The 12,500-nt window shown below is 35.9% G+C and overlaps 1 protein-coding gene across 10 annotated transcripts in view; it reads left to right on the forward strand.

The window, feature by feature from the left end:
* Positions 1–12,500, forward strand: part of adgrb1a (adhesion G protein-coupled receptor B1a) — a 154,870-nt gene that overhangs the window by 78,731 nt on the left and 63,639 nt on the right. For all 10 annotated transcript variants that reach the window (XM_028817484.2, XM_051935831.1, XM_028817487.2 and 7 more), the window contains 4 exons: positions 1,564–1,707; positions 5,881–5,956; positions 8,356–8,458; positions 9,668–9,711. In XM_028817484.2, coding sequence (XP_028673317.1) covers positions 1,564–1,707; positions 5,881–5,956; positions 8,356–8,458; positions 9,668–9,711 — 367 coding nt within the window. The remainder of the gene's footprint in view (positions 1–1,563; positions 1,708–5,880; positions 5,957–8,355; positions 8,459–9,667; positions 9,712–12,500) is intronic.

A 12,500-nucleotide genomic window follows, 5' to 3' on the forward strand; every position in this document is an offset into this window, starting at 1 on the left:
AATGCTATTTTTAACAGCATGAGGTATATAAGCTATTTCTTTTTAATCAGTACAAAAGCAGGAACCATCAAAATTAATTCATACTGTCGAACCCAAGCACAGGGTGCCTGATGGTGCTTCTTGCCTCACTGAGATATCTCTCAAAGGGGCAGGGAATTTTCCATGTCATTTCTCTCTGTCTCTCTTGTGTAAATACAAATCAATTTTATATTTATTTTATTTAGTATTCCTCATAATTTGCTAGAAAAGAGCACTTCCCAAATTTTCTTAAAACAAAATAACTTCAAATTTAGAAATTAAGAAGACATGCAATTTTTAGATCTAATACAGTATTTTAATTATGCAATGGCATATGCTAAAATAAATAAGCTAAGTAAAGAAAAGAAGAAATGATTGAATGATGATCACAGCCTAGCTTTATCTAAACAACTCCATCCTCTTCTCCTTGATCGATGTCATCCTGATTGTTGAGCAAAAAGGAATACACACTGTTCTTCCTTTTCCCATTTAATTTCTTAGCTGCCTCTCCATTTGATAGCTAATCAAGGCTAAATTTTAGCAGGATGAGGTGCTTAGAAATGATGTTGTTTCACTTGTAATTCTCCTTCACTTTTTTTTTCTTTTGAAGTTGCTAAGCAACGTAAGTGTCCAAAGGAAAATATTTCTTTTCTTCTTCTTCTTTTTTTTTGGTGAAGAGCTTGTAATAATTAACCTGAAGTTGTGTTAGGCTCAGGGCAAAATGTCTTGGAGAAATCTGACTTTGCACAGCAGGTGCCTCTGTGTGTATTATTATTATTATTATTATTGTTATTATTATTATTATTATTGTTATTATTAATAATAATAATAATAATAATAATAATAATAATGCAAAAATTGCAAAAACTGGAACTATTGCTTTACAATTTAAGGCCAGTAATGTATATGACTGCCAGAAATTATAAGCATGCAACAATTCAGAAGGATCTGCCTGTGCAATGTAAAACAGCCTGTATATTTAAAAGAAGGACTGTGTTCTGTGGCACAGCAGGTAGCACTGGAGGTCCCAAATGTCAATATTTTACTGAAAAAGTCTCATTACACACACCTTAACATGACTGTTCTCATACTGGAATACTATGGTATCTATGGTGGCCATCTCCATCCACACATCTCATTCCTCTCCTTTCTCTCTACCTACATACTTTCATTTCTTTATTTTGTCATCTGTATTCACTTTTGGTATATGTTCTTCTTTCTTTCTTTCTTTCTTTCTTTCTTTCTTTCTTTCTTTCTTTCTTTCTTTCTTTCTGCTTCGATTTGCTGTATCCCTAAACATGTGACTCTTCTCTTTATCCTTCTAATGCTTTTCTCTTTCTTTCTTTTCACTTCCTTTCTTTACCTTCACTTTGAAAAGATTTTGTTTTTGTACCCCTATTTTTTCTGTTCCATTTTTCCCCTCACATTCTGTTGCTTTTTTGGCCTTCTTGCTGTTTATATAATGCAATTTTATTGATTGTCTCCACCCAATATCTTTTTATGTGATCCTCTTTACTTCCCTTCCGCACCCTTTTTGACACTCAGTGCTAAGTATCCATAAGCGGTCGGCAAATGGCGCTACTGACATCAGCTTCCCGATGAAAGGCTGGCGAGGGATGGTGGACTGGGCAAGGAACTCCGAGGACAAAGTCACAGTGTCCAAGAGCATTTTCTCCACAGGGGCGCCAGGTAAATAGAATCAATCAATGTTTATCATATATTTTGTAATAACAATTTTTCTCATTTGGTTAACCACAGTGTTCAATACAATAGCCACATTCTGAACACAGTCAACATGGCCTGAGAAACCATACCGTGTTCTGCTAAACTCTTGATTTTCACTGCTAAATCAATTCCTCTAATCATAACATAAATGCCTGCTGTAAAACTGCATAACACACTCAAACAGTAATACACGGGCATCACAACAGTAATATGTCCAAATAATCATTGGTTAATCACAGGCAGGCAGTGTGTCATACTGGTTTAAGCTTTGGACTTTTTTAAGCTTTTGGTTGTGGGTTCAAATCCTGCTACTGACACTGTATAACCATAAGCAAGCCACTTGATCTGCCTGTGTTCCAATTGCATCACTGGCATGTTATAAGATGCCTTGGATAAAGGCATCAGTAAAATAAAAAGTAACAGCAACTAAGAACATCTGCTCATGGAGGTGTCATACAAACAGTGGTCAGTTTTCATAGCAGTGCTTGTTTCTTACTAGTGCAATGCTACAGGCCACTTACTGTAATCTACCCTTAAACTACTGCCTACAGCTAAAATCATCAGTATGTACACGGATGGTCCAACAGAGTGAAATGCAAGAACAAGAACACATTTTCCCTGTAATGCAAGTCATTTTTTTACATTTCAAGCAGTAAGAGCATACTGTAGATTTGTTTCATATTTACATTGTTATGTTTCAAGACCCGATCAATAGTATACTATGAATGTTGTGCAATATTGTGATGCCCGTTAAGACAGCCATCTGTGTTTCACATACACTTATGGCATTGTTCTCCAGCACCATCTGAACAATTGCTGCTTCTTGTTCATCAGTGAGTGTCTTGTCTTGTTCGCCAGCTGGGAGTCTTCTTTCAAATCTATAAAGGCAGTGAGCAGACACCTTTGGGAAGCAAAACAATATTGATGTATATTGTTTGTATATGTGTGTCAAACTCAGTTAATTTATGTATTATACATGGGTACAAATCTTTCTTGGGCATCTTACCAATTCTTCCTTTGGAATATCCAAATAATCGATGCCAGAAATGAATGTGGAACATTCAACTGCACCCTTAAAGCAGAATCACACATAGGATGTCCTTGATTTATGACATGGTCTATGATGGAATTTCATTGGAAACCTCTGTTCTGTGTCATCTTCTTAGAAGACCGTGAGCATGAAGTCTTCGTCCTGTCATGCTCCCTGTCCTCTTTGACTTTGAGGTTGTAAGTTGCATATTATTTTCCATGTAAAATAAAGTCACAAAACCCAGAAACCCCATTTATGTGCATGTATGTGCTGATTAGTTTAGAGAAAGATTTGTAAGACGTGGGGTAATTCAATGCAAGGCTGGGCGAATTTGAGGCTGTGTTTCAGAATTGGCTGTTAGCACGCGGGGACATTGCATGGTGATTGTGTTTGACCTGATGCTTCAAATGTATTTTTGTATTATCAGATGACTACTGTGTCTAATGTTGTGCAAAAGTTCTTTAACATTTGAGACTTATGTACTGTACATACAATGAGAATTATAACACTATTGGGCAAAACAATTTGTGGTTTTGCTCATATGTTGTGTTGACCTGACTATGTGAACCACTGGTGTGATCAACATATCTAAGCAACCAGAAAAGAAAAGCTGTAATAACACTGTAATGACACAAAGAGTCGGATGGTACAATACAGCATCAGAAATACATCAGTCTGGTTGTTTTGTCTGTGGTGTCAGCACATTCTCCTTGTGCTGCATGTTTTGGGTACCTTGAGCTTCTCTATTGCATGCGGGTTAATTGGCAACTTCAGATTGTCCCTGTGCGTGTGTGTGTGTGTGTGTGTGTGTGGGTGTGTGTTCACAGGAATGGCCTCTGTGATGGACTGATGCTCCATTAAGGGTTGAGGCCTGCCTTTTACCCAGTTCTGCCAGGGTTGGTACCATCCCTTGTGAAGCTGCATTGAATTAGGTATATTTGAGAATGTTTTCTTATTTAATAACATACATAATGACAAGACCTTTTAATTAAAAAAAACACAATAATAATAATGATAAAAGAACAATATACAACTGTAAATATTCAAATAAATATAGTAGACATGGACACCATGGAGAAACACTTTCAGAGTGTCCCAAACTTTAGAGTTCCACTGAGGAGCCATTCATTAAACACTATGAGTACAAGGCTGCTATAAAGGATTAAGAAAAGCATCAGAATAGTGCCTGAATGCCTAAATACACTACACCCATAATGCCACTTGAGTGAAACAAAGACTAATGTTATAGGTCAAAACATCAGATTTTGCCAGTATAAGGAACTTTAACCCCCTTCAAACATCAAATTTTTATCTTTACATTCACCCACTATTGACACTGCTTAATCTGGTTAATTTGAGCAGCGGTCACAGATTAATCTACCAGCATTCAAAGCAAGACAAGAGGCAACACTGGACAGTGCAGTAGCCCCTTAGAGGGGATGCTAACTTATATGTGGACAATTTAAAGTCTACATATAATTTGGCGTGAATTGAACAAACTGGTATTTCAACACAAAGCTCTATGACTGTGAATAGCAGTACTAACCATTGTGTTTCCATTGTGTCGCTGTGTTATTATTATTGATATTGTTGTGGTTGGTCTGCCAGATGTTTTCTATCCATACTTGAAAAGTGTGCACATTGCATTGGTTTACATGCATTTTTTAAACTGAAAGGCAGTAAGTTCACATGAGTTTCTTGGGTTCAAGCAGGCAGAAACAGGACAGCCTTCTGGTTTGATTTCCAGTCCTATAGCCTGCAGAGGAAAATAACAGCTTTGGCCCATCGTGTTACTATAATATCTACTGGTGGTCATTTGAGAAACAAAACAGCATAACCTTAGTGTACAGGATTCTTCATTTGTTTCCATTTTCATGTTATCAGTATGGTGATTTACTTTGTGAAACACTAAAGGAATATGTTGATGGATCATGAGAGAAGGTGTCACAACTAGGGCAGGATACAACATCTTATATTTGCGGCTATTTGAAGAGACGTTGACACATTTCAAAATCTTTATGTGGCAGCCGAAGAAACCAGTCCAAGTGTTCACAAATAAAAAGAAAAAAACTCTATAATAATACATTCCTCACCAAGATGGCAAGTGTCCCTTCATAGCATGGCCATCTGTTTCATTTGCATTCAAATCTTTTAGCTGATGTTTGAGATTCTTGCTTTTTATTCAGAGTTTTAAAAAAATGTCTCCAGCTTGAAGCAGGAATCAATAAAATGAACAGGAGATGAAATCTCATAAAAAGATATGTGAAGAGATTACACCAGATGCTTGTCTGACTCTCTGGCATCTCATTCAGTATACAGCCTCCGGTCAGAATGTGACTTTAAAGCAAGGGGCATTTCTTTTCCCCTCTCTACCTCTTAAAAACTGGAACTTTATTCATTCACTGAATTGGGCGAATGCCACAGTAACCTCACAATCATTTGATTCTTATATGTTTTTTAATTGTGTGTCTTGGATTTGGACAAAATTGAAGCTTTGGCTTGAAGAAAAGGTTCACAAGGTTTCCAAATTTCATGCCAACAAAGAGTAAATTCACGGAGACTCCTAAACTTTTATAAATAAAGGCATGAAGAGTTGTGACATGTATTGTGTTTAATCAAGCAGTAATTATTACACTCTTCCTTTTTCTTTAGACTGCTTTCTTTCAGCTAAAATGTAAAGTAGCAAATGGATTCAATTCAGTGATAATACGTTTCCCCTTGTCTTTCACCTTGATTTATCTGAGCTTTTGTCTGTTTTTATTTTTCAACCAACCATTAATATGCTAATCCACTTATCTTGTTTAGAATTACATTATTATTATTATTATTATTATTATTATTATTATTTATTATTATTGTTGTTGTTGTTGTTTTTGTAGGTTCTCTGGTTCTTTGTCCTCATGTATAATTTATTTCCAAATAAATTCCAAAATCAGCCTAGTGTGAATAAGTGTATAGACACGAATGTGACTTCTGACACACTCGGCTGGGCCACTTTGTTTTGGTTCTGATTCTGCCATATTAAACTCTTATTCTCTGTTCAGATTAACATGGATTTACAAGATAATTTGAAACTTTAATTCACTATGATATCATTATTTTTTCAGAGGCAGACGACACCTCAATTTACGTGGTTGGTATTGTTTTGTACAAGAACCTAGGAGGCATTCTTGCTTTGCAAAGGTAAGGAAAACCTTTTGTCCCTATTTGAAATTAAAATATTTTACCTAGGGTTTTTCATTACATTCCATATTTTAAATACATTTGCTTAGCTAGACTGTGAACCTATCGCTCTATTATAAAAAAAAATATCGAGACAAGACAAGACTATTTCCAAGAGTTTTTTTGAAGTCCCACAAGACAAGACTATTGCCGAAAGATTTAATCAAGTCCCACCCTTCTCTCATCCATTTACAGCTAACAGTTAACAGTTAACACACCCACGGTCCTCTCACCTCTCATTCGTGTGAATGTTTTTGTCAGACACAGTTCCTGAGCTCTCAGCTCTTATAAATTTTTACATTTTCCTCACTTTAAGTTCCCAATAAAAGAAGACTTATTATCTCCAAATGTTAATGAAGAATTTCATCCCGAAGGGTTATTAACAGAAGAAATGAGTACATAGGCAATCCTAGCACCAAGAAACGATGAAGTTAAATGAATTTACGTGAAAATTGTCAATTGGTTACACAGCAAATTGGTTAAATGCATATCAATAGACTGTGCTGAAAGAGTTGGTGGTGATTGTGTGGAAGATGAAAACATCACCTTACAGTATCCCGTAGAATATCTAAAACCGTTAACACTGTCCGGTCTTCCACCGGCCGAATTACTGTTGAAAGAAGGATGTATCGTAATGTTATTGCGTAATTTATTTATGAGTGTTGGGCTATGCAGTAGGACAAGATTAGTTGTATTCAAAATTGGTTGGACAATTCTGACATGTAAAATTTTAACAGGTGACAAGAAGATAATGTAGGAAAACATTAGACACCAAAGGAGATCTTGATATGCCATTCGTATTAAAACGTTTACAGTTTCCTGTTAGAATAGCTTTTGCTATGACAATTAACAAATCACAGGGACAAACATTCAAAAAAGTTGTTTATTTATTAGAGAGAAAGAAATGATATTTACTCACAAGCAGTTATACGTTGCGTTGTCTAATTACTCGCTGTACTTTGAAATATTTAGGTCTATTATGCATATGTAGCAATTCTCATGAAAATAACAATCTGTTTAAATTTTACATCTGCTTTCCCATACGCGAGTGGCAGAGCCACGAAGTAGCTAGTGTGAAGCGGCCACCCGGGGGTTGGCGAGCGAAGCGAGCAGGGGGCAGGGCCCCCTAGTTCTTTGGGAAAAAAAGAAAAAGAGAAGTATATTTGGTTTGGGGGAATACTGTTCAACTCAGTAACTCATCCTAAACATTAAAAAGTGCATGTAAAAGGATTATCATAGAAATCTAGTTGTAAGCTGGGCAAAGTAGGCTGAACAATGGGCTTTGTTGCTTGTGCATTGATAAATATGTACACAGATAGGCTACATACATTCGTAACATTCATATGATGCAATCTGTCCTGCAAGTAATTAGGTTTGATCAAATAATATACTGAGCAAAACTGAATGATGTTTGCATATGCAATACATGTATTAATGAATAAGCCTTGATTGACAAGAATAAAGATACCAAAATAATTTTGTCAAGGCAGAATCTTCCAGAATACAGTGCTGATTTTGACCCCACTAGGCTGGAGATGCCAGTAGTGCTAATCATTTTTCCATCCTGCAGTCATATATTATATTATATTATATTATATTATATTATATTATATTATATTATATTATATTATATTATATTATATTATATTATATTATATTATTTGAAATACATTTGGTTTGTTTGAGCAGACTCTACTCCGACAGAATGAACACTGAAATGTACCAAAAGTTGTGTTTAATTATGCTCTCTTAGATGGTACTCTTTTCCTAGCATTGAATACTGCTAAATAAATTAAAGTGTCCGGTTACCTGTCACCTTTAAACACCAATTGGTTTTGTGTGTATGATCTTCTCTGTCCTAAAACTGAAGCCCTTCTATTTTTAATGTTTACTTTAAGAACATTAATCATAAAACTGAACTCATGTATGAACTAATTGTGCAATGACTGGCTGCAAAAGTTCTTAGTCTGTATTGGATTTGTCAGAGTTAAATGATTATATAATTAGGTTCATTTTCTGTATGACTTCAATTAAACAAATTTTACTTGTAATTAATGTACCGTAACAAAAATGTTTCTAACTGGTAAATATCTCATCAGGTCGTGTTTGGGTTGGTTTGATTTACAGTGTCTGCATTAGCTCAAGAGAGAAAGAAGCAGTGGCAGGCACATAATTATCTGCATGCATGCCTGATCTAAAGTACTGAATCTTTCATCAGCCTGTGTATGAGAGAATAGTTTTCAAGGTGACTTCTGGAATGGTCATATTTGACATTTTACAAAAACCTTTCCTGTTTGAGGATGACAGGGCAGTTTGGCTTAATATTAGAACATTAAATTATTGATCTTCTTTTTGGACAGAAACAGCACAATTCTAAACTCAAAGGTTGTCACAGTGACTGTCAAGCCAACTCCAAGCAGCCTGCCTATTCCTCTGGAGATCGAGTTTTCCCATCTTTATAATGTAAGTTTATTTCTTTGGTTTTTTTTTATCCTTCAATGAAAGTGAAAATGAAAATATCTTCATGCTTATTAATATTACTCTGCTCCTGTTAAACGTTTTTGGGGATAGTTGTCAACTCAGTATCTCAACCTTGAACACAGATAAATATGTGCACAGATAACTTACATGCATCCATGTGACACAGCATGTCCCACAAGCAATTAGGTCTGTTGAAATAGTATACTGTGCAAAGCTGATTAGTATTCTGCACATGCATGTCTTAAGCAATACGCCATATTCCCAACAATAAAAGGATGCATAAATTGCAAGGTGTACTCATTTCTGTCTGCAAACATGAGAACTGAAACAATTAAAGGGCAAGAAGGAAGATAGCGCTTGTTTGGGTTCCAAAAAAAAAAAACCTTACTGACTTAAGGGCAAAGTAAAACCTGGTGATATTTTGAACAGAATCTGTGCCCTAATTCCCACTTGTGACATTTTTGCATTTCACATTATTATTTTCACCACAGTGGAATGGTTACTATTTTTTTTTAAACTGGATTATGTCACTGATGCTAATAGCTGTGGTACCTGGCATTTGATGTTCCAAGGATGGCTACTGAAATGAAAAATACCAAAGTAGGAGTGTAAGACTAAATGTCACCAAAACAAGTCCTACAGCCCAGCAGCAACAGTCAAAAGCTAGCAACATCATGGAAGTCATGTCTGATCAATAATTGTATCGGTTCTGGAGAAAAGAAAGCAGAATCACTCAAGTATATCACCAAGAAAGCCCAATACGTAATATTTCAGTGACAGAAACACCTGACATGTTGCAGTCCATTGAATTAGCAAAAGCAGACTTAGTAGTAGGAGAGGCTCTTTATTTTGCCTCTTTGAAAGAAATCTCTTTTGAATTAGAAGGGTTAAAACTATACAATAAAGATAATTATACCAAGGTAATCAGGTTGGATGATAGTATTTAAGGGGCTACTACTGCAGAAGAGTAATAATTTAAGTGTGTCTTCTGAACTGAAATAGTTTAGTAATAGATTTTCTGTTTTCTGAACCCGTCTTTTAAAGGCTGCATTTTCACCACTATATCAGTCAGGTGCTCTGAGTGTCCAATAGGCTCATGTATTTTGCATTTGAACTTTGAAAAGTGCCTTGTGGGGCTTATGAAAAGTGCTACATGAAATGAAGACTGATTCCTTTGCCTCTTCTTCACAGGGTACCACAAACTACACCTGTATTTCCTGGGATGAATCAGAGGTGTAAGTAGAAGTTCTTAAGCCCAGTCTATGGTGTGTGATGCAAGGTGCTTGCCGTATTGTGTGACTTGTGCAGTATTTGAGGTTATATTCATAGATAAAAATTGGGTTATATTTACAAGCGCTCTACAATTGTATACTGCTGGTACCTGTCAGTGCTCTGCCCTTGAAATGGATTTAGCAAGTTTCGTAATGGATGGAAAAATGGATGGAAGTGTACATTTTTACTTAGTTTACAGTGCCATGATCTCCTCGTTCTAGTCAGTCCTGTAATTTTTGAGTTATTTTTAAAGTGATTGTGTTTCAAGCTGATAAAAAGATGAGATTGAATGTGATGTCTTCAGTCTTGTAGCCAGGTATTTGAATTTTCCCACAAGACCTTCCATAATGCAGGGCTTGTTTTTGCATTCACACATTTTAAACATCGTATATTAATTGAATTTCTTTTGGATTAATGTTACTTGATGCTGGGCCTTATCACTACCCTTCATTGTCCAAGTAAAACAGAAGGTAGAGCCTGGTGTGGCACAGTGGACTTTTTTCTGATTTATAAGAAACTAGAGTATTTGACAGAACGGCTAATATCTCTTCTGGGAGCTAAGAACAGAGACTTTTACCTGTGCTACCATCACAGTTCAATCACATTGAGCCTCACATGTATATTTAGAGGCATAAATAATGGGAAAACAAACCCGAATTATGTGTAGCCAGCACTGCCAGATCCTTATACTTGGAGCAATCAGAAGAACGTTTCTGCATTTTTTGACTTTTGTAAAAGTGGTTATAGGATGGTATGCAGGTGAGAGATGTGCAGTAGGTTTAAAGAGTGTAAAAATCTGAAAGGGATGGTGATTGAATTTCTCAACCAGTCAATACTCTATTGATCTACAGAAAGGCCTTGCCAGATGTTTTTAAGCATTCTTCCACACCCCAAAGACATACAAGTTGAGTTAATTGTCGATTCTAAGTTGGACCTCTCTGAATGTGAGTGGGTGTGAGTGAGTGGGCCCTGAAATGGACTTGTGTCCTATACAGAGTTGCTTCCTGGCCAGCACTCAGTGCTAAGTTCAGGCCCACCACAACCCTCATTTGGATTAAGCAAGTTTAAAAATCTTATGTTACTGCTATAAAGAATTTGAGTGTAACTCATTTAAGATGCATCTGAATTTTGTTGCACTGCATAGCTTGACTGCCTTATCTAATTGTCCAGGTAATGTAAGAGTAAAGATAGCATGATCAGAACAATTTAGAAGGAGGTTCCAATTCAGAATGGAGTAGACAGAAGATCCAGAAAGTTTTCTTAACTTATGTTAAAAATGTGGAATATGGCATCTTGTTTTCAGGTTCAGTTTGAAAAGGTTGATTTATTGTTTGATTGACAATTGATTAATGCTCCTTAAACCTTGGGGTTTGGCATAATACTACTACTAGCTGTAGTGAGTAAATAATTGAAATAAATGTCATGAGGAGAATATAAAGGTTGTGTAACATGTGAATAAGGGCTTGTGGGCAAAGTTCATGACAGTAACAAGGAAAGGAGAGTAAGTCAGGAGCATTTCAAAACTATAACTATTTAAAATTCAATTTTCTTTTTTTAAACAAGACTTTTCCTGACCTCAGCATGAATGACCATGATTAATGGGGGACATTTTGTTAGAAATACAGTATTTTATTTCTGATCTGGAACTCAAGCACTTATATTAGGGCATGTTATACATTGTACTTTATACCAGTGGGCGATTTTTGGAAAATGTTTACTTTGGTCTCATATATAGAATAACAAATAACAAAATCCCGAGGGTGATCAAATCGTTGGTTCTTTAAATGTGTGCAAACTCCAATATGTTTTGAGTTCAATGGGAAGTTTTGTATATGAAAACAGCTAAAAATTTGTTTTTGGCAAAAAAAGTGACAGTTTTAGATGGTGAGCCTTTGACAGCAATGTATAAATAGGCAACACCAGAAAAACACAGAGTTTGTTTTATTTGCACACCAAACTTTTAAACTGTTTCTATACTGGTGCTGGTTTGAAAGACAACATATAAGAAAAAACACTGATTTACTGATTGTCTGAAAGGCAGGATATAATACGTGAGTCCAGTGTCAGATTGCCTACTTCTAGTGTGAATATAAATATTAGTTGAGGGTAATTTAGCATGAACAAATTGCCTGGAGAGGGTGGGTATAGTGTTACAACATTTCACTTGCAGTACCAGTGATTCCTTAAATCCCCTTACTGTACATGTCAGGTTAGAGCAATATAGTCAGTAACGTCCTAGTTGCAATATGCTGTAGATTTGGATGGTTCTTACTGGTTAAAGGGCTATATAAATAATTAGCAAATGATTAATTAAATTAAAGAAAGAACTCATGGTGGCATGGTAGGATTGAGGTGTGATCAACGGTCCGTGTTTTCTTTTGCTTGGGATGAACCCCCCACCCCTCACTGTTTCCCATATCACAGTCTCAGCCAAATACAGATGGGGCATTTGCATTTAGATAGATATGTACACTTGTATTATTACGTTGGACTCTGACATGCATTCTTTTTAACCTCTTGGATAAAAGTGTATGCGAAAAAGGAAATCTGCTTTAATCACGCTCTGCGCAACAGTGCGCTAAGCGAAATTAACATTTATTTTGGATGACACGTATGATTAATGAGTGTATATTTCATGGATAAATTGAAAACTAAAATTAAAAGAGCCTCAATTATTTGGCTTTACGGTGATATGTTTCTTGTCAAGGGCATTCATCTTGAGTAATTAAGCAGCTTCACAGTGGCGCCTGTC

The sequence above is a fragment of the Erpetoichthys calabaricus genome, chromosome 13 (genome assembly GCF_900747795.2).
Source record: "Erpetoichthys calabaricus chromosome 13, fErpCal1.3, whole genome shotgun sequence".
Taxonomy (NCBI): domain Eukaryota; kingdom Metazoa; phylum Chordata; class Cladistia; order Polypteriformes; family Polypteridae; genus Erpetoichthys; species Erpetoichthys calabaricus.